This window comes from Bombina bombina, chromosome 4 (assembly GCF_027579735.1).
Source record: "Bombina bombina isolate aBomBom1 chromosome 4, aBomBom1.pri, whole genome shotgun sequence".
Taxonomy (NCBI): Eukaryota; Metazoa; Chordata; class Amphibia; order Anura; family Bombinatoridae; genus Bombina; species Bombina bombina.
This window is the reverse complement of record NC_069502.1, coordinates 1,127,344,259-1,127,370,413: the sequence shown is the minus strand read 5'-3', so window position 1 is coordinate 1,127,370,413 and position 26,155 is coordinate 1,127,344,259. Positions and strand designations below refer to the sequence as shown.

The 26,155-nt window shown below is 42.0% G+C and overlaps 1 protein-coding gene across 1 annotated transcript in view; it reads right to left on the bottom strand.

Annotated features, from left to right (window-relative positions):
- KCTD3 (potassium channel tetramerization domain containing 3) overlaps window positions 1-26,155 on the bottom strand; it is a 237,441-nt gene that overhangs the window by 32,979 nt on the left and 178,307 nt on the right. The window contains 4 exon segments of the mRNA XM_053712496.1: window positions 7,373-7,442; window positions 7,445-7,471; window positions 7,473-7,560; window positions 21,528-21,624. Of these exon segments, the coding sequence (XP_053568471.1) occupies window positions 7,373-7,442; window positions 7,445-7,471; window positions 7,473-7,560; window positions 21,528-21,624 (282 nt within the window).

Sequence of the window (26,155 nt, the reverse complement as noted above, 5' to 3'; positions counted from 1 at the left end):
ATCCTGATGATTGACATATGCCACAGTTGTGATATTGCCTGTCTGAAAACAAATTAACGGTTATCTCTTCAACAGAGGCCAAACCTGAAGAGCCCTGAAAATAGCACGGAGTTCTAAAATATTGATTGGTTACCTTGACTCTTGAGATTTCCAAACCCCTTGTGCTGTCAGAGATCCCCAGACAGCTCCCTAACCTAAAAGACTTGCATCTGTTGTGATCACAGTCCAGGTTGGACGAACAAAAGAGGCCCCTTGAACTATACAATGGTGATCTAACCCCCAAGTCAGAGAGAGTCGAACATTGGGATTTAAGGATATTAATTGTGATAACCTTGTATAATCCCTGCACCACTGATTCAGCATACAAAGCTAGAGAGGTCTCATATATAAACAAGCAAAGTTAGCACTTTTACAAAAAAAAAATCAAAATTTTCATATCCAGAACTGGCCTGAATAAATTTTCTCTTTCTTTGGGACAATGAACAGATTCGAATAAAACCCCAGAACCTATTCCTGAAACAAAACTGGTATGATTACCCCTGAAAGCTCTAGATCTAAAACACACTTCAGAAAAGTCTGAGCCTTCACTGGATTTGCTGGGACGTGTGAGAGAAAAGATCTTCTCACAGGAGGTCTTACTCTGAATCCTATTCGATACCCCTGAGAGACAATACTCTTAATCCATTGATTTTGGACAGAACTTGCCCAAATGGCTTGGAAATCTGCCCCCCACAAGCTGAGCTGGAATGAGGGTTGCACCTTCATGCAGACTTGGGGGCTGGCTTTGGTTTCTTAAACGGCTTGGATTTAAAGGGACAGTCTAGGCCAAAATAAACTTTCATGATTCAGATAGAGCATGTAATTTTAAACAATTTTCCAATTTACTTTTATCACCAATTTTGCTTTGTTCTCTTGGTAATCTTAGTTGAAAGCTTAACCTAGGAGGTTCATATGCTAATTTCTTAGACCTTGAAGGCCACCTCTTTCAGATTGCATTTTAACAGTTTTTCACCACTAGAGGGTGTTAGTTCATGTATTTCATATAGATAATACTGTGCTCGTGCACGAGAAGTTATCTGGGAGCAGGCACTGATAGGCTAGACTGCAAGTCTGTCAAAAGAACTGAAAAAAGGGGCAGTTTGCAGAGGCTTAGATACAATATAATCACATAGGTTAAAAGTATATTAATATAACTGTTGGTTATGCAAAACTGGGAAATGAGTAATAAAGGGATTATCTATCTTTTAAAACAATAAAAATTCTGGTGTAGACTGTCCCTTTAAGGTTTCCAATTGGAACCAGATTCTTTGGGGGAACGATTGGTTTTCTGTTCCTAATTCTGTCGAAAAGAACGAAATCGATTAGAAGCTTTAGATTTACCCTTAGATCTCTTATCCTGAGGTAAAAAAACTCCCTTCCCCCCAGTGACAGTTGATACCATGTCAGCATTTCAATATTTGAGCCACAAAGCTCTTCTAACTAAAATAGCTAAAGACATAGATTATATCAAAAATGGCATCACAGATAAAATGATTAGAATGTTGAAGCAAGCGAACAATGCTAGACAAATCAGGGTCTGTTTCCTGTTGCGCTAAGCTTTCCAACCAAAAAGTTGATGCAGCTGCAACATCAGCCATAGAAATGGCAGGCCTGAGAAGATAGCAAGAATATAAATAAGCTTTTCTTAGATAAGATTCAAGTTTCCTATCTAAAGTATCCGTAAAGGAAGTACTATCTTCCATAGGGATAGTAGTACGTTTAGCAAGAGTAGAAATAGCCCCATAAACTTTGGGGATTTTTTCCCAAAACTCTAATCTAACTGCTGGCAAAGGATACCATTTTTTTAAACCATGAAGAAAGAATAAAAGAAGTACCAGGCCTATTCCATTCCTTTGAAATCATATCAGAAATAGCATCAGGAACTGGAAAAACCTCTGGAGTAACCACAGGAGGTTTACAAACAGAATTTAAACGTTTACTAGTTTTAGTATCAAGAGGACTAGTTTCCTCAATATCCAAAGTAATCAACACCTCTTTTAACAAAGAACGAATATACTCCATCTTAAAGAGATAAGAAGATTTGTCAGTGTCAATATCTGAGGTAGGATCTTCTGAATCAGATAGATCTTCATCAGAGGAGGATAATTTAGTATGTTGTCGGTCATTTGAAATTTCATCAACTTTATGAGAAGTTTTAAAAGACTTTTTATGTTTATTAGAAGGCGGAATAGCACACAAAGCCTTCTGAATCGCATCAGCAATAAAATCTTTTATATTCACAGGGATATCATGTACATTAGATGTTGAAGGAACAACAGACATTGTACTAGTGGATACATTCTCTGCATGTAAAAGCTTATCATGACAACTATTACATACCACAGCTGGAGATATAATCTCCGCTAACATTACAACAGATACAATTATCTTTGGTAGAATTGTTATCAGGCAGCAGGAATCCAACAGTGGTTTCTGAGAAACGATCAGATTGAGACATCTTGCAAATGTAAGAGAAAAAACAACAACATATAAAGCAAAATGATCAATTTCCTTATATGGCAGTTTCAGGAAAGGGGAAAAAATGCAAACAGCATAGCCCCCTGAGCATAGAAAAAGGCAAGAGGCATATAGGAAGTGGGGTTTAAATGAATAAATTATTTGGAGCCAAGTATGACGTACAACACAAAATTAAATTTTTTGGCGCTAACAACATCCGGAAATGACGCAACTCATGTCATGGCAGACGCAACCTGGCGTCAACTAAGAAGCAGGAAATTACAAATTTGCATCACCGAACGTACCGTCGCGCCAAGAATGACGCAATAAACATCAGCATTTTGCGGCCTCGCAAGCCCAATTTTGCCCGCGAGAATTAATGAAAACAGTCAATTTCGAAGAAAAGACTATACCCCAAGTAAGAAAAAAATAACTTCCTATAAATGTTTTTCCCAATTTTGAAACTGATGGTCTGCAAAAGGAAATATAGATAAACCTGACTCATGGCAAATACTACAATACTACATATATTTAGAACTTTACATCCTATATAATAAAAGGCCAGGTATGTTTGTCAGATGCAGTCATGCGCAGTAGAGACTGCTCGAGGACAAACATACCTGGCTTTTAGGATCAACTTCAGATCGGCGGTTGCGGGGGCGTGGTCGGTCCATGAGTGGGCGTGGCCTGAGAGCAACAAAGAGTGGGGAAGAGATAGAGAGAGCAAAAGAGAGGAGGAAGAGGGGGCAAAAGAGAGGGGTAAGAGAGGGCTAAAGAAAGGGGGGAGAAAGGGCTAAAGAGAGGGGGAGAAAGAGCTAAAGAGGGGGGGAGAGAGAGCAAAGGAGAGGGGGGCGAGAGAGAGCAAAGGAGAAGGGTGGCGAGAGAGCGCAAAGGAGAGAGGGGCGAGAGAGAGCAAAGGAGAGGGGGGCGAGAGAGAGCAAAGGAGAGGGGGGCGAGAGAGAGCAAAGGAGAGGGGGGCGAGAGAGAGCAAAGGAGAGGGGGGCGAGAGAGAGCAAAGGAGAGGGGGGCGAGAGAGAGCAAAGGAGAGGGGGGCGAGAGAGAACAAAGGAGAGGGGGGCGAGAGAGAACAAAGGAGAGGGGGGCGAGAGAGAACAAAGGAGAGGGGGGGCGAGAGAGAGCAAAGGAGAGGGGGGGCGAGAGAGAGCAAAGGAGAGGGGGGGCGAGAGAGAGCAAAAGAGAGGGGGGCGAGAGAGAGCAAAAGAGAGGGGGGCGAGAGAGAGCAAAGGAGAGGGGGAGAGAGAGAGCAAAAGGAGAGGGGGCGAGAGAGAGCAAAAGGAGAGGGGGGCGAGAGAGTGCAAAGGAGAGGGGGCGAGAGAGAGCAAAGGAGAGGGGGGCCAGAGAGAGCAAAGGAGAGTGGAGCAAGAGAAAAAAATGGCTCGTGTGCACGGGCTTTAGGACTAGTTAATACATAAAGTGCCAAACCATAGCTGAGAGTGTCTTAAGTAATGAAAACATACTTACCGAAAGACACCCATCCACATATAGCAGATAGCCAAACCAGTACTGAAACAGTAACAGTAGAGGTAATGGAATATGAGAGTATATCGTCAATCTGAAAAGGGAGGTAGGAGATGAATCTCTACAACTGATTACAGAGAACCTTTGAAAAGATCTCCCGTGAGGAAAACCATAAAATCAATAGGCAATATTCTCTTCACATCCCTCTGACATTCACTGTACTCTGAGAGGAATTGGGCTTCAAAATGCTGAGAAGCGAATATCACAGAAGAAAATCAAGCACAAACTTACTTCACCACCTACATAGGGAGGCAAAGTTTTTAAAACTGAATTGTGGGTGTGGTGAGGGGTGTATTTATAGGCATTTTGAGGTTTGGGAAACTTTGCCCCTCCTGGTAGGATTGTATATCCCATACGTCACTAGCTCATGGAATCTTGCCAATTACATGAACAAAAGTATCAATTAAAAAGTGCATGGAACTTAAAATTAAACTTTTCTAAACATCTTTCCCATTTTCTTCTGTTATAAAGTGCATCTTTTTCTTTTAGTATGCTAGGTTGAAACTTGTCCCCTTTCCATAACAGTAGATGTGGATAAGGCTCATGCATGTTTCCTGAGCACTATGTGCCTGCAGCATAGCAAAGTTAAATAACAGCCTGTAGAGGAAGCTTTACCAGGAATAGGCAGGGAACACCCACACCTTTGATTTCACTTACTACTACTACACAGTGTTCAGATGTTGCCAACCCAAATAGAGTTGTACTCTTGTAGTGAAGACTCAACACCAACTAAAAGTGCTTCTAGCTGTACAGTGATTTCTAGTTAATCATAGAGTTCTACTGCACGCTAAAGCTCCTTCAACAGGTTACTTGTGTAACATTGCTATGCACACTGCTGCCACATAGTACTCAACACACGTGCATGCTACTGTGTCTACTTTAGTATGCCCCACGGAAAAGGGGCCTGGTTTAACCCCTTAATGACCACAGCACTTTTCCATTTTCTGTCCGTTTGGGACCAAGGCTATTTTTACATTTTTGCGGTCTTTGTGTTTAGCTGTAATTTTCCTCTTACTCATTTACTGTACCCACACATATTATATACCGTTTTTTTCGCCATTAAATGGACTTTCTAAAGATACCATTATTTTCATCATATCTTATAATTTACTATAAAAAAAATTATAAAATATGAGGAAAAAATGGAAAAAAACACACTTTTTCTAACTTTGACCCCCAAAATCTGTTACACATCTACAACCACCAAAAAACACCCATGCTAAATAGTTTCTAAATTTTGTCCAGAGTTTATAAATACCCAATGTTTACATGTTCTTTGCTTTTTTTGCAAGTTATAGGGCCATAAATATAAGTAGCACTTTGCTATTTCCAAACCACTTTTTTTCAAAATTAGCGCTAGTTACATTGGAACACTGATATCTTTCAGGAATCCCTGAATATCCCTTGACATGTATATATATTTTTTTAGAAGACATCCCAAAGTATTGATCTAGGCCCATTTTGGTATATTTCATGCCACCATTTCACCGCCAAATGCGATCAAATAAAAAAAAAAAAGTAAAATTTTTCCAAATTTTAGGTTTCTCACTGAAATCATTAACAAACATTTTGTGCAATTATGGCACAAATGGTTGTAAATGCTTCTCTGGGATCCCCTTTGTTCAGAAATAGCAGACATATATCGCTTTGGCGTTGTTTTTAAGTAATTAGAAGTCCGCTAAATGCTGCTGCACACCACAAGTGTATTATGCTCAGCAGTGCAGGGGTTAATTAGGGAACTTGTAGGGAGCTTGTAGGGTTAATTTTAGCTTTAGTGTAGTGTAGTAGACAACCCCAAGTATTGATCTAGGCCCATTTTGGTATATTTCAGGCCACCATTTCACCGCCAAATACGATTAAATTAAAAAAAATAGTCAACTTTTTCACAAACTTTAGGTTTCTCACTGAAATTATTTAGAAACAACTTGTGCAATTATGGTACAAATGGTTGTAAATGATTCTCTGGGATCCCCTTTGTTCAGAAATAGCAGACATATGTGGCTTTGGTGTTGCTTTTTGGTAATTAAAAGGCCGCTAAATGCCACTGCGCACAAAACGTTAATTATGCCCAGCAGTGAAGGGGTTAATTAGGTAGCTTGTAGGGAGCTTGCAGGGTTAATTTTAGCTTTAGTGTAGAGATCAGCTTCCCACCTGACACATCAGACCCCCTGATCCCTCCCATAGAGCTCTCTTCCCTCCCCCACCCCACAATTGTCCCCGCCATCTTAAGTACTGGCAGAAAGTCTGCCAGTACTAAAATAAAAGTTTTTTTTTTTTAAGCATATTTACATATGCTGCTATGTAGGATCCCCCCTTTGCCCCCAACCTCTCTGATCCCCCCCAAAACAGCTCTCTACCCCCCCCATTGCCTTATTGGGGGCCATCTTGGGTACTGGCAGCTGTCTGCCAGTACCCAGTTTGCATATAAAAATGTTTTTTTTAAATTTATTTTAGTTTTTTCTGTATTCTAGCTCCCCCCCCCCCCCCCCAGATCAATCCCCCACCCCCTCCCAGATCCCTTAGATGAGTTCCATTACGTTTTATTATTATTATTTTGTACAATAATATCCAAAAGTTTCTGTAGTGTAAGCGGTTCCCACCCGCTCCCTCCCCGTGCACGCGCCCTCCCGCCGCCGCCGCCGCCCCCTGTCCACGCGCGCGCGCCTGTGCGCGCCTCCGGCGATCCCGCCCCCCTCTCTGACTAAGAAGCCAACGATGGCCGCCCACCCACCTCCCATTTACGCTCCCACCCACCAACGAATGAGGCCATCGATGTCCGGTGCAGAGAGGGCCACAGAGTGGCTCTCTCTGCACCGGAGGGGCAAAAATTGTTATTGCAGGATGCCTCGATATCGAGGCATCCTGCAATAACCGGAAAGCAGCTGGAAGTGATCAGGATCGCTTTCCAAACCGAGGACGTGGCAGGGTACGTTCTCAGGCATTAACTGCCTTTTTTTCTGAGGACGTACCCTGCACGTCCTCGGTCGTTAAGGGGTTAACCCAAGGACCACAAGATAAGGAAGTAACTTTGAGATGTTAACTGGAAAGTTTTGTTTGTTGTTTTATTGTATGGACTGAATTATCCACGTTGGATTTTCATGTCACTTTAAATTATGCAATATAAACAAATGATCTGTTTATGATCTGTCTATATAAAGTCCCTAGACCTTCAAATTAGATCCTTGCACTGATATTAAAGGCCTGTTCTTTTTTTTTTTTTAAATTAGTCTATGAATTTAAAAATAAACAAAAAATACATATTGCCACAAATAGAATGGCATAATATATACTTCGATAATAGTGAGAGTTCAGGACACAGACTATTAAAGACATTTACCTTTGTCTTCTGTTTTTGTGACCATGTCCATTGCGGTCGTGAGATCCCACATCTGTAATGCTTCCATTAGAAATGTCCAGTGAAGAGATAGCGTCGCGGGTCTTGAGCCCATTCTACTAGAGCCTTCACATTCTCGGACAGTAAAGCATGTGATGGTAGTGCAATCAACAGCTTGAATTTCACAGATTCTACAAACAAAATTATTTTTAAGTCTTATTTTATTATATATTTTCTGAGATACATATTAAAAGTAACTAAGAGTGATTTTATTTATACATACACGGGTATATATCTATATATATATATATATATATATATACACACACACACACACATATATATAGTATATATATATATACACACACACACATATATATTATATATATACTAAATATCTATCTCCTATATAATAAAAGGCCAAGTGTGTTTGTCCGAAGCTGTCATGCGCAGTAGAGACTGCGCGCGAGGACAAACACACCTGGCCTTCCAACTGACCTGGCATGCGGGGTGCGATGTGGGCGTGGCCGGGCCTGACGCAGACGGGGCCAGATGCCGAGAGACAGAGAGCTCTAAAGAGGGGGGATAGAGAGAGCAGAAGATGGGTGGACAGAGAAAGCATAAGAGGGTGGATAGAGAGAGCATAAGAGGTGGATAGAGAGAGCATAAGAGGGTGGATAGAGAGAGGGGGAGAGAGACAGCAAGAAGAGAGAGGGGGAGAGATGACAGCAAAAGAGAGAGGGGAGAGAGACAGCAAAAGAGAGAGGTGGGAAGAGACAGCAAAAGAGTGGGTGAGAGAGACAGCAAGAATAGAGAGGGGGAGAGAGACAGCAAAAGGAGGGGGAGAGAGAGCAAAAGAGGGGGAGAGGAGAGCAAAAGAGAAGGGGGAGAGAGAGCAAAAGAGAAGGGGGAGAGAGAGCAAAAGAGGAAGGGGGAGAGACAGCAAAAGAGGAGGGGGGAGGAGACAGCAAAAGAGGAGGGGGGAGAGACAGCAAAAGAGGAGGGGGTAGAGAGAGCGGAGAGCAAAAGGAGAGAGAGAGCAAAAGAGAGGAGGGGAGAGAGACAGCAAAAGAGGGGGGGGGGGGAGAGACAGCAAAAGAGAGGGGGGGAGAGAGAGAGCAAAAACAGAATTTATGTTTACCTGATAAATTACTTTCTCCAACGGTGTGTCCGGTCCACGGCGTCATCCTTTACCTTGTGGATATTCTCTTCCCCAACAGGAAATGGCAAAGAGCCCAGCAAAGCTGGGTCACATAGATCCTCCTAGGCTCGCCTTCCCCAGTCATTCGACCGACGTAAAGTAGTAATATTTGCATAGGATAAATCATATGATACCGTGGTGACTGTATTTAAAGAAAATAAATTATCAGACCTGATTAAAAAACCCGGGCGGGCCGTGGACCGGACACACCGTTGGAGAAAGTAATTTATCAGGTAAACATAAATTCTGTTTTCTCCAACATAGGTGTGTCCGGTCCACGGCGTCATCCTTACTTGTGGGAACCAATACCAAAGCTTTAGGACACGGATGAAGGGAGGGAGCAAATCAGGTCACCTAGATGGAAGGCACCACGGCTTGCAAAACCTTTCTCCCAAAAATAGCCTCAGAAGAAGCAAAAGTATCAAAAAACTCTAAGCCATCTCCGTGGAGATGTTGCCTGTACAACGGCAAAGAGAATGACTGGGGAAGGCGGAGCCTAGGAGGGATCATGTGACCAGCTTTGCTGGGCTCTTTGCCATTTCCTATTGGGGAAGAGAATATCCCACAAGTAAGGATGACGCCGTGGACCGGACACACCTATGTTGGAGAAAGAGAGGGGGAAGAGCGAGAGCAAAAGAGAGGGGGGAGAGAGAGAGCCCAACAGGGGGGGAGAGAGAGAGCAAAAGAGAGGGGGGGAGACAGCAAAAGAGAGGGGGGAGAGAGAGCGAGAGCAAAAGAGAGGGAGAGAGAGAGCAAAAGAGAGGAGGGAGAGAGACAGCAAAAGAGGGGGGGGAGAGACAGCAAAAGAGAGGGGGGAGAGACAGAGCAAAAGAGGGGGAAGAGAGAGAGCAAAAGAGAGGGGGAAGAGAGAGAGCAAAAGAGAGGGGGAAGAGAGAGAGCAAAAGAGAGGGGGAAGAGAGAGAGCAAAAGAGAGGGGGGAGAGAGAGAGCAAAACAGGGGGGGAGAGAGAGAGCAAAAGAGAGGAGGGGGAGAGAGAGAGCAAAAGAGAGGGGGGAGAGAGAGAGCAAAACAGGGGGGGAGAGAGAGAGCAAAAGAGAGGAGGGGGAGAGAGAGAGCAAAAGAGAGGAGGGGGAGAGAGAGAGCAAAAGAGAGGAGGGGGAGAGAGAGAGCAAAAGAGAGGGGGAAGAGAGAGAGCAAAAGAGAGGGGGAAGAGAGAGAGCAAAAGAGAGGGGGGAGAGAGAGAGCAAAACAGGGGGGGGGGAGAGAGAGAGCAAAAGAGAGGAGGGGGAGAGAGAGAGCAAAAGAGAGGGGGGAGAGAGAGAGCAAGAGAGAGGGGGGAGAGAGAAAGCAAAAGAGGGGGAGAGAGAGAGCAAAAAAAAGGGGGGAGAGAGCAAGAGAGAGGGGGAGAGAGAGTAAAAGAGAGGGGGGAGAGAGAGAGCAAAAGAGAGGGGGGAGAGAGAGAGCAAAACAGGGGGGGAGAGAGAGAGCAAAAGAGAGGAGGGGGAGAGAGAGAGCAAAAGAGAGGGGGGAGAGAGAGAGCAAAAGAGAGGGGGGAGAGAGAGAGCAAAACAGGGGGGAGAGAGAGAGCAAAAGAGAGGAGGGGGAGAGAGAGAGCAAAAGAGAGGAGGGGGAGAGAGAGAGCAAAAGAGAGGGGGAAGAGAGAGAGCAAAAGAGAGGGGGAAGAGAGAGAGCAAAAGAGAGGGGGGAGAGAGAGAGCAAAACAGGGGGGGAGAGAGAGAGCAAAACAGGGGGGGGAGAGAGAGAGCAAAAGAGAGGAGGGGGAGAGAGAGAGCAAAAGAGAGGAGGGGGAGAGAGAGAGCAAAAGAGAGGAGGGGGAGAGAAAGAGCAAAAGAGAGGGGGGAGAGAGAGAGCAAGAGAGAGGGGGGAGAGAGAAAGCAAAAGAGGGGGAGAGAGAGAGCAAAAAAAAAGGGGGGAGAGAGCAAGAGAGAGGGGGAGAGAGAGTAAAAGAGAGGGGGGAGAGAGAGAGCAAAAGAGAGGGGAGAGAGAGAGCAAAAGAGAGGGGAGAAAGAGAGAGTAAAAGAGAGGGGGGATAGAGAGAGAGTGCAAGAGGTGGGACCGCTGTACTGCAAAAATGGCCTGTGTACATACACGGGCTTTAGGACTAGTATATATATATATATATATATATACTATATATATATATATATATATATATATATATATATATATATATATATATATATATATATACATATATACACACACACCCTGTATGTATTATATATATATATACACACACATACATACACACATATATACATACACACACACATACACATTATATATATAACTTCAGTTCAGCTGAAGTTTGACAACCTTGTTCGTTCATGAAGATAAATTCATTAACCCCTTATTTCCTATCAAGAATGTATTCAGGAATTAGCGGAGCAACTAGACAGCAGATTCAACTCAAATAAAGTATTAGCTAGTGCTACAGCACAATACAAAAAAGTAGTTTTTGTTGTTTTGTTTTTAAATATATTTTTTATTTGGTTGAGGACTGTCAAGAACAAAAGTGAAGCTTAATATTTATTGTCTGACACAGGAAGAGGACGAGGACATTGTTGCGTTGCTATTGAATAGTGCAAACGTGTACGTTTGAAGCCTACAGAAAAGCCTCTCATCTGCACTATACTTCACCGCCTTTAACAAGAAAAAGTTTGTGTTGTGTTATTCATTAAAGGTCCACTAATTTACCACTCGTTTTTTTTATTAAAGGTCAATTAATTTTGCATTTAAAAAAAAAAATTACAAATACTGCAAAACTTGTGATTTTTTTTGCTTTAACTTATAAGAAAAAAGTAGTCATTACCTTTTTCCAGTTGAAGAGAGGGGGGAGAGAGAGAGCAAGAGAGAGGGGGGAGAGAGAAAGCAAAAGAGGGGGAGAGAGAGAGCAAAAAAAAGGGGGGAGAGAGCAAGAGAGGGGGGGGAGAGAGAGCAAAAGAGAGGGGGGAGAGAGAGAGCAAAACAGGGGGGGAGAGAGAGAGCAAAAGAGAGGAGGGGGAGAGAGAGAGCAAAAGAGAGGGGGGAGAGAGAGAGCAAAACAGGGGGGAGAGAGAGAGCAAAAGAGAGGAGGGGGAGAGAGAGAGCAAAAGAGAGGGGGAAGAGAGAGAGCAAAAGAGAGGGGGAAGAGAGAGAGCAAAAGAGAGGGGGGAGAGAGAGAGCAAAACAGGGGGGGGAGAGAGAGAGCAAAACAGGGGGGGAGAGAGAGAGCAAAAGAGAGGAGGGGGAGAGAGAGAGCAAAAGAGAGGAGGGGGAGAGAAAGAGCAAAAGAGAGGGGTGGGAGAGAGAGAGCAAGAGAGAGGGGGGAGAGAGAAAGCAAAAGAGGGGGAGAGAGAGAGCAAAAAAAAAGGGGGGAGAGAGCAAGAGAGAGGGGGAGAGAGAGTAAAAGAGAGGGGGGAGAGAGAGAGTAAAAGAGAGGGGATAGAGAGAGCAAAAGAGAGGGGAGAAAGAGAGAGTAAAAGAGAGGGGGGAGAGAGAGAGAGTGCAAGAGGTGGGACCGCTGTACTGCAAAAATGGCCTGTGTACATACACGGGCTTTAGGACTAGTATATATATATATATATATATATACATATATACACACACACACACCCTGTATGTATTATATATATATATACACACACATACATACACACATATATACATACACACATATACATACACACACACATACACATTATATATATAACTTCAGTTCAGCTGAAGTTTGACAACCTTGTTCGTTCATGAAGATAAATTCATTAACCCCTTATTTCCTATCAAGAATGTATTCAGGAATTAGCGGAGCAACTAGACAGCAGATTCAACTCAAATAAAGTATTAGCTAGTGCTACAGCACAATACAAAAAAGTAGTTTTTGTTGTTTTGTTTTTAAATATATTTTTTATTTGGTTGAGGACTGTCAAGAACAAAAGTGAAGCTTAATATTTATTGTCTGACACAGGAAGAGGACGAGGACATTGTTGCGTTGCTATTGAATAGTGCAAACGTGTACGTTTGAAGCCTACAGAAAAGCCTCTCATCTGCACTATACTTCACCGCCTTTAACAAGAAAAAGTTTGTGTTGTGTTATTCATTAAAGGTCCACTAATTTCCACTCGTTTTTTTTATTAAAGGTCAATTAATTTTGCATTTAAAAAAAAAAAATTACAAATACTGCAAAACTTGTGATTTTTTTTGCTTTAACTTATAAGAAAAAAGTAGTCATTACCTTTTTCCAGTTGAAGAGAGGGGGGAGAGAGAGAGCAAGAGAGAGGGGGGAGAGAGAAAGCAAAAGAGGGGGAGAGAGAGAGCAAAAAAAAAGGGGGGAGAGAGCAAGAGAGGGGGGAGAGAGAGAGCAAAAGAGAGGGGGGAGAGAGAGAGCAAAACAGGGGGGGAGAGAGAGAGCAAAAGAGAGGAGGGGGAGAGAGAGAGCAAAAGAGAGGGGGGAGAGAGAGAGCAAAAGAGGGGGGAGAGAGAGAGCAAAAGAGAGGAGGGGGAGAGAGAGAGCAAAAGAGAGGGGGAAGAGAGAGAGCAAAAGAGAGGGGGAAGAGAGAGAGCAAAAGAGAGGGGGGAGAGAGAGAGCAAAACAGGGGGGGGAGAGAGAGAGCAAAACAGGGGGGGAGAGAGAGAACAAAAGAGAGGAGGGGGAGAGAGAGAGCAAAAGAGAGGAGGGGGAGAGAAAGAGCAAAAGAGAGGGGTGGGAGAGAGAGAGCAAGAGAGAGGGGGGAGAGAGAAAGCAAAAGAGGGGGAGAGAGAGCAAAAAAAAAGGGGGGAGAGAGCAAGAGAGAGGGGGAGAGAGAGTAAAAGAGAGGGGGGAGAGAGAGAGTAAAAGAGAGGGGAGAGAGAGAGCAAAAGAGAGGGGAGAAAGAGAGAGTAAAAGAGAGGGGGGATAGAGAGAGAGTGCAAGAGGTGGGACCGCTGTACTGCAAAAACATAATTTATGCTTACCTGATAAATTCCTTTCTTCTGTTGTGTGATCAGTCCACGGGTCATCATTACTTCTGGGATATAACTCCTCCCCAACAGGAAATGCAAGAGGATTCACCCAGCAGAGCTGCATATAGCTCCTCCCCTCTACGTCAGTCCCAGTCATTCGACCAAGAATCAACGAGAAAGGAGTAACCAAGGGTGAAGTGGTGACTGGAGTATAATTTAAAAGATATTTACCTGCCTTAAAACAGGGCGGGCCGTGGACTGATCACACAACAGAAGAAAGGAATTTATCAGGTAAGCATAAATTATGTTTTCTTCTGTTATGTGTGATCAGTCCACGGGTCATCATTACTTCTGGGATACCAATACCAAAGCAAAAGTACACGGATGACGGGAGGGATAGGCAGGCTCATTATACAGAAGGAACCACTGCCTGAAGAACCTTTCTCCCAAAAATAGCCTCCGAAGAAGCAAAAGTGTCAAATTTGTAAAATTTGGAAAAAGTATGAAGCGAAGACCAAGTTGCAGCCTTGCAAATCTGTTCAACAGAGGCCTCATTCTTAAAGGCCCAAGTGGAAGCCACAGCTCTAGTGGAGTGAGCTGTAATTCTTTCAGGAGGCTGCTGTCCAGCAGTCTCATAGGCTAAACGTATTATGCTACGAAGCCAAAAAGAGAGAGAGGTAGCAGAAGCTTTTTGACCTCTCCTCTGTCCAGAATAAACGACAAACAGGGAAGAAGTTTGGCGAAAATCTTTAGTTGCCTGCAAGTAGAACTTGAGGGCACGAACTACATCCAGATTGTGTAGAAGACGTTCCTTCTTTGAAGAAGGATTTGGACACAAGGATGGAACAACAATCTCTTGATTGATATTCCTGTTAGTGACTACCTTAGGTAAGAACCCAGGTTTAGTACGCAGAACTACCTTGTCTGAGTGAAAAATCAGATAAGGAGAATCACAATGTAAGGCTGATAACTCAGAGACTCTTCGAGCCGAGGAAATAGCCATTAAAAACAGAACTTTCCAAGATAACAATTTTATATCAATGGAATGAAGGGGTTCAAACGGAACACCCTGTAAAACGTTAAGAACTAAGTTTAAACTCCATGGCGGAGCAACAGCTTTAAACACAGGCTTGATCCTAGCTAAAGCCTGACAAAAGGCCTGGACGTCTGGATTTTCTGACAGACGCCTGTGTAACAAGATGGACAGAGCTGAAATCTGTCCCTTTAATGAACTAGCTGATAAACCCTTTTCTAAACCTTCTTGTAGAAAGGACAATATCCTAGCGATCCTAACCTTACTCCAGGAGTAACCTTTGGATTCGCACCAGTATAGGTATTTACGCCATATTTTATGGTAAATCCTTCTGGTAACAGGCTTCCTAGCCTGTATCAGGGTATCAATAACCGACTCAGAAAAACCACGTTTTGATAAAATTAAGCGTTCAATTTCCAAGCAGTCAGCTTCAGAGAAGTTAGATTTTGATGTTTGAATGGACCCTGTATCAGAAGGTCCTGTCTTAGAGGTAGAGACCAAGGCGGACAGGATGACATGTCCACTAGATCTGCATACCAAGTCCTGCGTGGCCATGCAGGCGCTATTAGAATCACTGATGCTCTCTCCTGTTTGATTTTGGCAATCAATCGAGGAAGCAGCGGGAAGGGTGGAAACACATAAGCCATCCCGAAGTTCCAAGGTGCTGTCAAAGCATCTATCAGAACCGCTCCCGGATCCCTGGATCTGGACCCGTAGAGAGGAAGTTTGGCGTTCTGGCGAGACGCCATGAGATCTATCTCTGGTTTGCCCCAACGTCGAAGTATTTGGGCAAAGACCTCCGGATGAAGTTCCCACTCCCCCGGATGAAAAGTCTGGCGACTCAAGAAATCCGCCTCCCAGTTCTCCACTCCCGGGATGTGGATTGCTGACAGGTGGCAAGAGTGAGACTCTGCCCAGCGAATTATCTTTGATACTTCCATCATTGCTAGGGAGCTTCTTGTCCCTCCCTGATGGTTGATGTAAGCTACAGTCGTGATGTTGTCCGACTGAAACCTGATGAACCCCCGAGTTGTTAATTGGGGCCAAGCCAGAAGGGCATTGAGAACTGCTCTCAATTCCAGGATGTTTATTGGAAGGAGACTCTCCTCCTGATTCCATAGTCCCTGAGCCTTCAGAGAATTCCAGACAGCGCCCCAACCTAGTAGGCTGGCGTCTGTTGTTACAATTGTCCAGTCTGGCCTGCTGAATGGCATCCCCCTGGACAGGTGTGGCCGATAAAGCCACCATAGAAGAGAATTTCTGGTCTCTTGATTCAGATTCAGAGTAGGGGACAAATCTGAGTAATCCCCATTCCACTGACTTAGCATGCACAATTGCAGCGGTCTGAGGTGTAGGCGTGCAAAAGGTACTATGTCCATTGCCGCTACCATTAAGCCGATCACCTCCATGCATTGAGCTACTGACGGGTGTTGGATGGAATGAAGGACACGGCATGCATTTTGAAGCTTTGTTAACCTGTCTTCTGTCAGGTAAATCTTCATTTCTACAGAATCTATAAGAGTCCCCAAGAATGGAACTCTTGTGAGAGGAAAAAGAGAACTCTTCTTTTCGTTCACTTTCCATCCATGCGACCTTAGAAATGCCAGAACTAACTCTGTATGAGACTTGGCAGTTTGAAAGCTTGAAGCTTGTATTAGAATGTCGTCTAGGTACGGAGCTACCGAAATCCCTCGCGGTCTTAGTACCGCCAGAAGGGCACCCAGAACCTTTGTGAAGATTCTTGGAGCCGTAGCCAATCCGAATGGAAGAGCTACAAACTGGTAGTGCCTGTCTAAGAAGGCAAACCTTAGATACCGGTGATGATCTTTGTGAATCGGTATGTGAAGGTAAGCATCTTTTAAATCCACTGTGGTCATGTACTGACCCTTTTGGATCATGGGTAAGATTGTCCGAATAGTTTCCATTTTGAACGATGGAACTCTTAGGAATTTGTTTAGAATCTTTAAATCTAAGATTGGCCTGAAAGTTCCCTCTTTTTTGGGAACCACAAACAGGTTTGAGTAGAACCCTTGTCCTTGTTCCGACCGCGGAACCGGATGGATCACTCCCATTAATAACAGATCTTGTACACAGCGTAGAAACGCTTCTTTCTTTATCTGGTTTGTTGACAACCTTGACAGATGAAATCTCCCTCTTGGGGGAGATAATTTGAAGTCTAGAAGGTATCCCTGAGATATGATCTCTAGCGCCCAGGGATCCTGAACATCTCTTGCCCAGGCCTGGGCGAAGAGAGAAAGTCTGCCCCCCACTAGATCCGGTCCCGGATCGGGGGCTCTCGGTTCATGCTGTCTTTGGGGCAGCAGCAGGTTTCCTGGCCTGCTTGCTCTTGTTCCAGGACTGGTTAGGCTTCCAGCCTTGCCTGTAACGAGCAACAGCTCCCTCCTGTTTTGGTGCAGTGGAGGTTGATGCTGCTCCTGTTTTGAAATTCCGAAAGGGACGAAAATTAGACTGTCTAGCCTTGGCTTTGGCTTTGTCTTGAGGTAGGGCGTGGCCCTTACCTCCTGTAATGTCAGCGATAATTTCTTTCAAACCGGGCCCAAATAAAGACTGCCCCTTGAAAGGTATATTAAGTAATTTGGACTTAGAAGTAACATCAGCTGACCAGGATTTTAGCCACAGCGCCCTACGTGCCTGTATGGCGAATCCTGAGTTCTTAGCCGTAAGTTTGGTTAAATGTACTACGGCCTCCGAAATGAATGAATTAGCTAGTTTAAGGACTCTAAGCCTGTCCGTAATGTCGTCTAGCGTAGATGAACTAAGGTTCTCTTCCAGAGACTCAATCCAAAATGCTGCCGCAGCCGTAATCGGCGCGATACATGCAAGGGGTTGCAATATAAAACCTTGTTGAACAAACATTTTCTTAAGGTAACCCTCTAATTTTTTATCCATTGGATCTGAAAAAGCACAGCTATCCTCCACCGGGATAGTGGTACGCTTAGCTAAAGTAGAAACTGCTCCCTCCACCTTAGGGACCGTTTGCCATAAGTCCCGAGTGGTGGTGTCTATTGGAAACATCTTTCTAAATATTGGAGGGGGTGAGAACGGCACACCGGGTCTATCCCACTCCTTAGTAACAATTTCAGTTAGTCTCTTAGGTATAGGAAAAACGTCAGTACTCGCCGGTACCGCAAAGTATTTATCCAACCTACACAGTTTCTCTGGTATTGCAACGGTGTTACAATCATTGAGAGCTGCTAAGACCTCCCCTAGTAATACACGGAGGTTCTCCAATTTAAATTTAAAATTTGAAATATCTGAATCCAATCTGTTTGGATCAGAACCGTCACCTACAGAATGAAGCTCTCCGTCCTCATGCTCTGCAAGCTGTGACGCAGTATCAGACATGGCCCTAGTATTGTCAGCGCACTCTGTTCTCACCCCAGAGTGATCACGCTTGCCTCTTAGTTCTGGTAATTTAGACAAAACTTCAGTCATAACAGTAGCCATATCTTGTAATGTTATCTGTAATGGCCGCCCAGATGTACTAGGCGCCATAATATCACGCACCTCCCGGGCGGGAGATGCAGGTACTGCCGCGTGAGGCGAGTTAGTCGGCATAACTCTCCCCTCGCTGTTTGGTGAAATTTGTTCAAATTGTACAGATTGACTTTTATTTAAAGTAGCATCAATACAGTTAGTACATAAATTTCTATTGGGCTCCACCTTGGCATTGGAACAAATGACACAGATATCTTCCTCTGAGTCAGACATGTTTAACACACTAGCAATAAACTTGCAACTTGGTTATAATCTTTTTTAGCAAAAACGTACTGTGCCTCAAAGAGGTACTAAACGATTAAATGATTAAATGACAGTTGAAATAATGAACTGAAAAACAGTTATAGCATCAAACTTTAAAACAACACAACTTTTAGCAAAGGTTTGTTCCCATTAGAAAAATAACAATAATTAAATTTGACATAAAAATTACAGAGCAACGTTTTTATTCACAGTCAATATAAAATTCTCACAGCTCTGCTGAGAGAATCTACCTCCCTCCAAAGAAGTTTGAAGACCCCTGAGATCTGTCAGAGATGAACCGGATCATGCAGGAAATATAAGAGTAACTGACTGGAATTTTTTGATGCGTAGCAAAGAGCGCCAAAAACGGCCCCTCCCCCTCACACACAGCAGTGAAGAGAAACGAAACTGTCACAATTAAAACCAAACAACTGCCAAGTGGAAAATAATGCCCAAATATTTATTCACTCAGTACCTCAGAAATGTAAACGATTCTACATTCCAGCAAAAACGTTTAACATGATAAATACTTATTAAAAGGATTAGTGACTTTTAACAGAGTAGTTCCGGTGAAATACCATCCCCAGAATACTGAAGTGTATACATACATGTCATTATAACGGTATGGCAGGATTTTCTCATCAATTCCATTCAGAAAATAAAAACTGCTACATACCTCAATGCAGATTCATCTGCCCGCTGTCCCCTGATCTGAAGCTTTTACCTCCCTCAGATGGCCGAGAACAGCAATATGATCTTAACTACTCCGGTTAAAATCATAGTAAAAAAACTCTGGTAGATTCTTCCTCAAACTCTGCCAGAGAAGTAATAACACGCTCCGGTGCTATTGTAAAATAACAAACTTTTGATTGAAGTCATAAAAACTAAGTATAATCACCATAGTCCTCTCACACATCCTATCTAGTCGTTGGGTGCAAGAGAATGACTGGGACTGACGTAGAGGGGAGGAGCTATATGCAGCTCTGCTGGGTGAATCCTCTTGCATTTCCTGTTGGGGAGGAGTTATATCCCAGAAGTAATGATGACCCGTGGACTGATCACACATAACAGAAGAAAATGGCCTGTGTACATACACGGGCTTTAGGACTAGTATATATATATATATATATATATATATATATATATATATATATATATATATATATATATATATATATATATACATACTATATATACATATATATATATATATATACATACATATATATACATATATACACACACACACACCCTGTATGTATTATATATATATATACACACACATACATACACACATATATACATACACACATATACATACACATTATATATATATAACTTCAGTTCAGCTGAAGTTTGACAACCTTGTTCGTTCATGAAGATAAATTCATTAACCCCTTATTTCCTATCAAGAATGTATTCAGGAATTAGCGGAGCAACTAGACAGCAGATTCAACTCAAATAAAGTATTAGCTAGTGCTACAGCACAATACAAAAAAGTAGTTTTTGTTGTTTTGTTTTTAAATATATTTTTTATTTGGTTGAGGACTGTCAAGAACAAAAGTGAAGCTTAATATTTATTGTCTGACACAGGAAGAGGACGAGGACATTGTTGCGTTGCTATTGAATAGTGCAAACGTGTACGTTTGAAGCCTACAGAAAAGCCTCTCATCTGCACTATACTTCACCGCCTTTAACAAGAAAAAGTTTGTGTTGTGTTATTCATTAAAGGTCCACTAATTTACCACTCGTTTTTTTTATTAAAGGTCAATTAATTTTGCATTTAAAAAAAAAAATTACAAATACTGCAAAACTTGTGATTTTTTTTGCTTTAACTTATAAGAAAAAAGTAGTCATTACCTTTTTCCAGTTGAAGAGAGGGGGGAGAGAGAGAGCAAGAGAGAGGGGGGAGAGAGAAAGCAAAAGAGGGGGAGAGAGAGAGCAAAAAAAAAGGGGGGAGAGAGCAAGAGAGGGGGGAGAGAGAGAGCAAAACAGGGGGGGAGAGAGAGAGCAAAAGAGAGGAGGGGGAGAGAGAGAGCAAAAGAGAGGGGGGAGAGAGAGAGCAAAACAGGGGGGAGAGAGAGAGCAAAAGAGAGGAGGGGGAGAGAGAGAGCAAAAGAGAGGGGGAAGAGAGAGAGCAAAAGAGAGGGGGAAGAGAGAGAGCAAAAGAGAGGGGGGAGAGAGAGAGCAAAACAGGGGGGGGAGAGAGAGAGCAAAACAGGGGGGGAGAGAGAGAGCAAAAGAGAGGAGGGGGAGAGAGAGAGCAAAAGAGAGGAGGGGGAGAGAAAGAGCAAAAGAGAGGAGGGGGAGAGAAAGAGCAAAAGAGAGGAGGGGGAGAGAGAGCAAAAGAGAAGGGGGAGAGAGAGAGCAAAAGAGAGGGGGGAGAGAGAGCAAAAGAGTGGGGAGAGGGAGAGCAAAAGCAAAATAGGGGGGAGAGAGCAAGAGAGAGGGGGAGAGAGCAAAAGAGTGGGGAGAGGGAGAGCGAGAGCAAAAGAGAGGGGAGAGAGAGAGCAAAAGAGAGGGGAGAAAGAGAGAGTAAAAGAGAGGGGGGATAGAGAGAGAGTGCAAGAGGTGGGACCGCTGTACTGCAAAAATGGCCTGTGTACATACACGGGCTTTAGGACTAGTATATATATATATATATATATATATATATATATATATATATATATATATATATATATATATATATATATACATATATACACACACACACACCCTGTATGTATTATATATATATATACACACACATACATACACACATATATACATACACACATATACATACACATTATATATATATAACTTCAGTTCAGCTGAAGTTTGACAACCTTGTTCGTTCATGAAGATAAATTCATTAACCCCTTATTTCCTATCAAGAATGTATTCAGGAATTAGCGGAGCAACTAGACAGCAGATTCAACTCAAATAAAGTATTAGCTAGTGCTACAGCACAATACAAAAAAGTAGTTTTTGTTGTTTTGTTTTTAAATATATTTTTTATTTGGTTGAGGACTGTCAAGAACAAAAGTGAAGCTTAATATTTATTGTCTGACACAGAAAAGCCTCTCATCTGCACTATACTTCACCGCCTTTAACAAGAAAAAGTTTGTGTTGTGTTATTCATTAAAGGTCCACTAATTTACCACTCGTTTTTTTATTAAAGGTCGATTAATTTTGCATTTAAAAAAAAAAATTACAAATACTGCAAAACTTGTGATTTTTTTTGCTTTAACTTATAAGAAAAAAGTAGTCATTACCTTTTTCCAGTTGAAGAAAGTCTGACAAATAATTTATTTGTTATGGGGACAACTTTCTGAATAAATACTTGCTGATCATCTCTTTCCCCAAAAGGCCCTACAGTCAAGAAAAAACAAACAATGGTTGCCTGATTATGTTTAATGAACAATGCAGTGATTGCTTAAAGCAGTGAAAGGATCATTTAGTTATTGATTTGATTGGCCACAGCAACAGAACAAGATAAATTAAAAAAAGCCATTTAGACAAATTAAAAAACAATCTAGACATTGTTACAATAAACAAAATACATAGCACAGTTCTTCTATAACAATTTATGAATAAATTAATATATATAAAAAAAATGTATATAAAACATACGTTGTATGCAATGCATTGCTTGGATGCTAACGAATGCCGTGTTTATATAAAAAGGACTTCAGTTTCCTTAAAAGGCTAAATATATATATGCCGTACACCATGATAACTAGAGAAGCTAAAATGATAGGTAAGATTTTATTTAATGTGCATTCCAGGGACTTGCCAGAAGCTTATTAAATATATACATAAAAAGCTGTACTATTTTGTAGCTTGTTGCAATGTTGTTCTATCAATTGAATATAAGTTATGCATTAATATTCTGTTTACATCAAGGCATAGAGAGGTCCTTAAAGGGACATAATACTTGAAAGTGATGCAGCATAACTGTAAAAAGCAGACAAGAAACTATCACCTGAGCATCTCTATGTAAAAAGGGAAGATATTTTACCTCGACATTTCTTCAGCTCACCAGAGTAAGTGCTGTGTAAACAGTTATATTTCAGCTGCTGTCCAGCTGCAAGTTGAAAAAAAAAAACAACAATGAAAAAAACACAATAGCCAATCAGCATCAGCATTGCTGAGGTAATGCTTTGGCTCTGCTGTGATCTCATTAGATTTCACTGAAATCTCATGAGATTTCATAGAACTTACTTAAACTGAATAGGAAAAATATAATTTAAGTAAGAACTTACGTGATAAATTCATTTCTTTCATATTGGCAAGAGTCCATGAGCTAGTGACATATGGGATATACAATACTACCAGGAGGGACAAAGTTTCCCAAACCTCAAAATGCCTATAAATACACCCCTCACCACACCCACAATTCAGTTTAACGAATAGCCAAGTAGTGGGGTTATAGAAAAAGGAGTAGAAATCATCAAAAAGGAACTGGAAATATAATTGTGCTTTATACAAAAAATCATAACCACCATAAAAAGGGTGGGTCTCATGGACTCTTGCCAATATGAAAGAAATTAATTTATCAGGTAAGTTCTTACATAAATTATGTTTTCTTTCATGTAATTGGCAAGAGTCCATGAGCTAGTGACGTATGGGATAGCAACACCCAAGATGTGGAACTCCACAGAGGAACTCCACAGAGGAACTCCACAGTCACTAGAGAGGGAGGGATAAAAATAAAAACAGCCATTTTCCACTGAAAAAAGTAAATCCACACCATAAAGAATAAGTTTTTCTCATAAATGCAAAGAAAAAACTTAAAACATAAGCAGAGGAATCAAACTGAAACAGCTGCCTGAAAAACTTTTCTACCAAAAACTGCTTCCGAAGAGGAAAATACATCAAAACAGTAGAATTTAGTAAATGTATGCAAAGAAGACCAAGTTGCTGCTTTGCAAATCTGATCAACTGAAGCTTCATTCTTAAAAGCCCACAAAGTGGAGACTGATCTAGTAGAATGAGCTGTGATTCTCTGAGGCGGGGCCTGACCCGACTCCAAATAAGCCTGATGAATCAAACGCTTTAACCAAGATGCCAAGGAAATGGCAGAAGATTTCTGACCTTTCCTAGAACCAGAAGAGACAACAAATAGACTAGAAGTCTTCCTAAAATCTTTAGTAGTTTCAACATAATATTTCAAAGTTCTTACAACATCCAGAGAATTTAAGGATCTCTCCAAAGAATTATTAGGATTAGGACACAAAGAGGGGACAACAATTTCCCTATTAATGTTGTTAGAATTCACAACCTTAGGTAGAAATTTAAATGAAGTCCGCAAAACTGCCTTATCTTGATGGAAAATCAGAAAAGGAGACTCACAAAAAAGAGCAGATAATTCGGAAACTCTTCTAGCAGAAGAGATAGCCAAAAGGAACAACACTTTCCAAGAAAGTAGTTTAATATCCAAGGAATGTATAGGCTCAAAAGGAGGAGAATGTAAAGTCTTCAAAACCAAATTAAGACACCAAGGAGGAGAAATTGATTTAATGACAGGCTTGATACGGACCAAAGCCTGTACAAAACGGTGAATATCAGGTAGCTTAGCAATCTTTCTTTGACACAAAACAGAAAGAGGAGAGATTTGTCCCTTCGAGGAACTTGCAGACAAACCTTTATCCAAACCATCCTGAAGAAACTGTAAAATTCTAGGAATTCTAAAAGAATGCCAGGAGAATTTATGAAAAGAACACCATGAAATATAAGTCTTCCAGACTCAATAATAAATCATCCTAGAGACAGATTTACGAGCCTGTAACATAGTATCAATCACTGAGTCAGATAAACCTCTATAAATAAGCACTAAGTGTTCAATTTCCATAATTTCAAATCTAATTATTTGAGATCCTGATGGAAAAACGGCCCTTGAGACAGAATGTCTGGTCTTAAAGAAGTGGCCAAGATTGGCAACTGGACATACGGACAAGATCCGCATACCAGAACCTGTGAGGCCATGCTGGTGCTACCAGAAACACAAACGATCGTTCCATGATGATCTTGGAATTCATCCTTGGAAGAAGAACTAGAGGCGGGAAGATATAAGCAGGTTGGTAAAACCAAGGAACTGCTAACGCATCCACCGACTACCTGAGAATCCCTGGACCTGGATAGGTACCTGGGAAGTCTCTTGTTTAGATGAAAAAACACATCTGGATGGAGCGCCCATTCCCCCGGATGTATATAACGGCTGAGATAATCCACTCCCAATTGTCTACACCTGGGATATGTACCACAGGAATTAGACAAGAGCTGGATTCCGCCCAAGAATGTATCCACGATACTTCTTTCATAGCTAGGGGACTGTGAGTCCCACCCTGATGATTGACATATGCCACAGTTGTGATATTGTCTGTCTGAAAACAAATGAACGGTTCTCTCTTCAACAAAGGCCAAACCCGAAGAGCCCTGAAAATAGCACAGAGTTCTAAAATATTGATTGGTAATCTCGCCTCTTGAGATTTCCAAACCCCTTGTGCTGTCAGAAATCCCCAGACAGCTCCCCAACCTAAAAGACTTGCATCTGTTGTGATTACATTCCAGGTTGGACGAACAAAGGAGGCCCATAGAACTATACGATGGTGATCTAACCACCAAGACAGAGAGAATCGAACATTGGGATTTAAGGATATTAATTATGATATCTTTATATAATCCCTGCACCATTGAATCAGCATACAAAGCTGGAGAGGTCTCATATGAAGACAAGCAAAGGAGATCACGTCCGATGCTGCAGTCATGAGGCCTAAAACTTCCATGCACATTGCTACTGAAGGGAAAAATTGAGACTGAAGGTTCAAACAAGCTGAAACCAATTTAATTTGTCTCTTGCCTGTTAGAGACAGAGTCATAGACACTGAATCTACCTGGAAACCTAAAAAAGGTGACCCTTGTCTGAGGAATCAAGAAACTTTTTGGTAAATTGATCCTCTAACCATGTCTTTGAAGAAACAACACTAGTTGATTCGTGTGGGATTCAAAATTTTCAGATCTAGAACTGGCCTAATGAATTCTTTCTTTGGGACAATGAATAGATTTGAATAAAACCCCAAACCCTGTTCCTGAACGGAACCGGTATGATTACCCCTGAAAGCTCTAGATCTGAAACACACTTCAGAAAAACCTGAACCTTCACTGGATTTTCTGGGACGCGTGAGAGAAAGAATCTTCTCACAGGAGGTCTTACTCTGAATCCAATTCGATACCCTTGAGAGACAAAACTCTGAATCCATTGATTTTGGACAAAAACTCCCCAAATGTTTTGGGAAAAAGTTTAATCTGCCCCCACCAGCTGGGCTGGAATGAGGCCTGCACCTTCATGCAGACTTGGGGACTGGCTTTGGGTTCTTAAACGACTTGGACCAAATAAATTGTTACCTTGGAAAGAAAGAGATAGTAATCTAGACTTAGATACCATATCAGTATTCCAATATCTGAGCCACAAAGCCCTAACATCAATTTTGATGATATCAAAAAAATGGCATCGCAGATAAAATGATTAGCATGTTGAAGCAAGCGAACAATGCTAGACAATCAGGATCTGTTTCCTGTTGCGCTAAGCTTTCCAACCAAAAAGTTGATGCAACTGCAGCATCAGCCATAGAAATGGCAGGCCTGAGAAGATAACCAGAATATAAATAAGCTTTCCATAGATAAGATTTACGTTTCCTATCTAAAGGATCCTTAAAGGAAGTACTATCTTCCATAGGGATAGTAGTACATTAGGTAAGAGTAGAAATAGCCCCATCAACTTTGGGGATTTTTTCCCAAAACTCCAATCTAACTGTTGACAAAGGCTACAACTTTTTAAACCTAGAAGAAGGAAAAAAAAGTACCAGGCCTATTCCATTCCTTTGAAATCATATCAGAAATA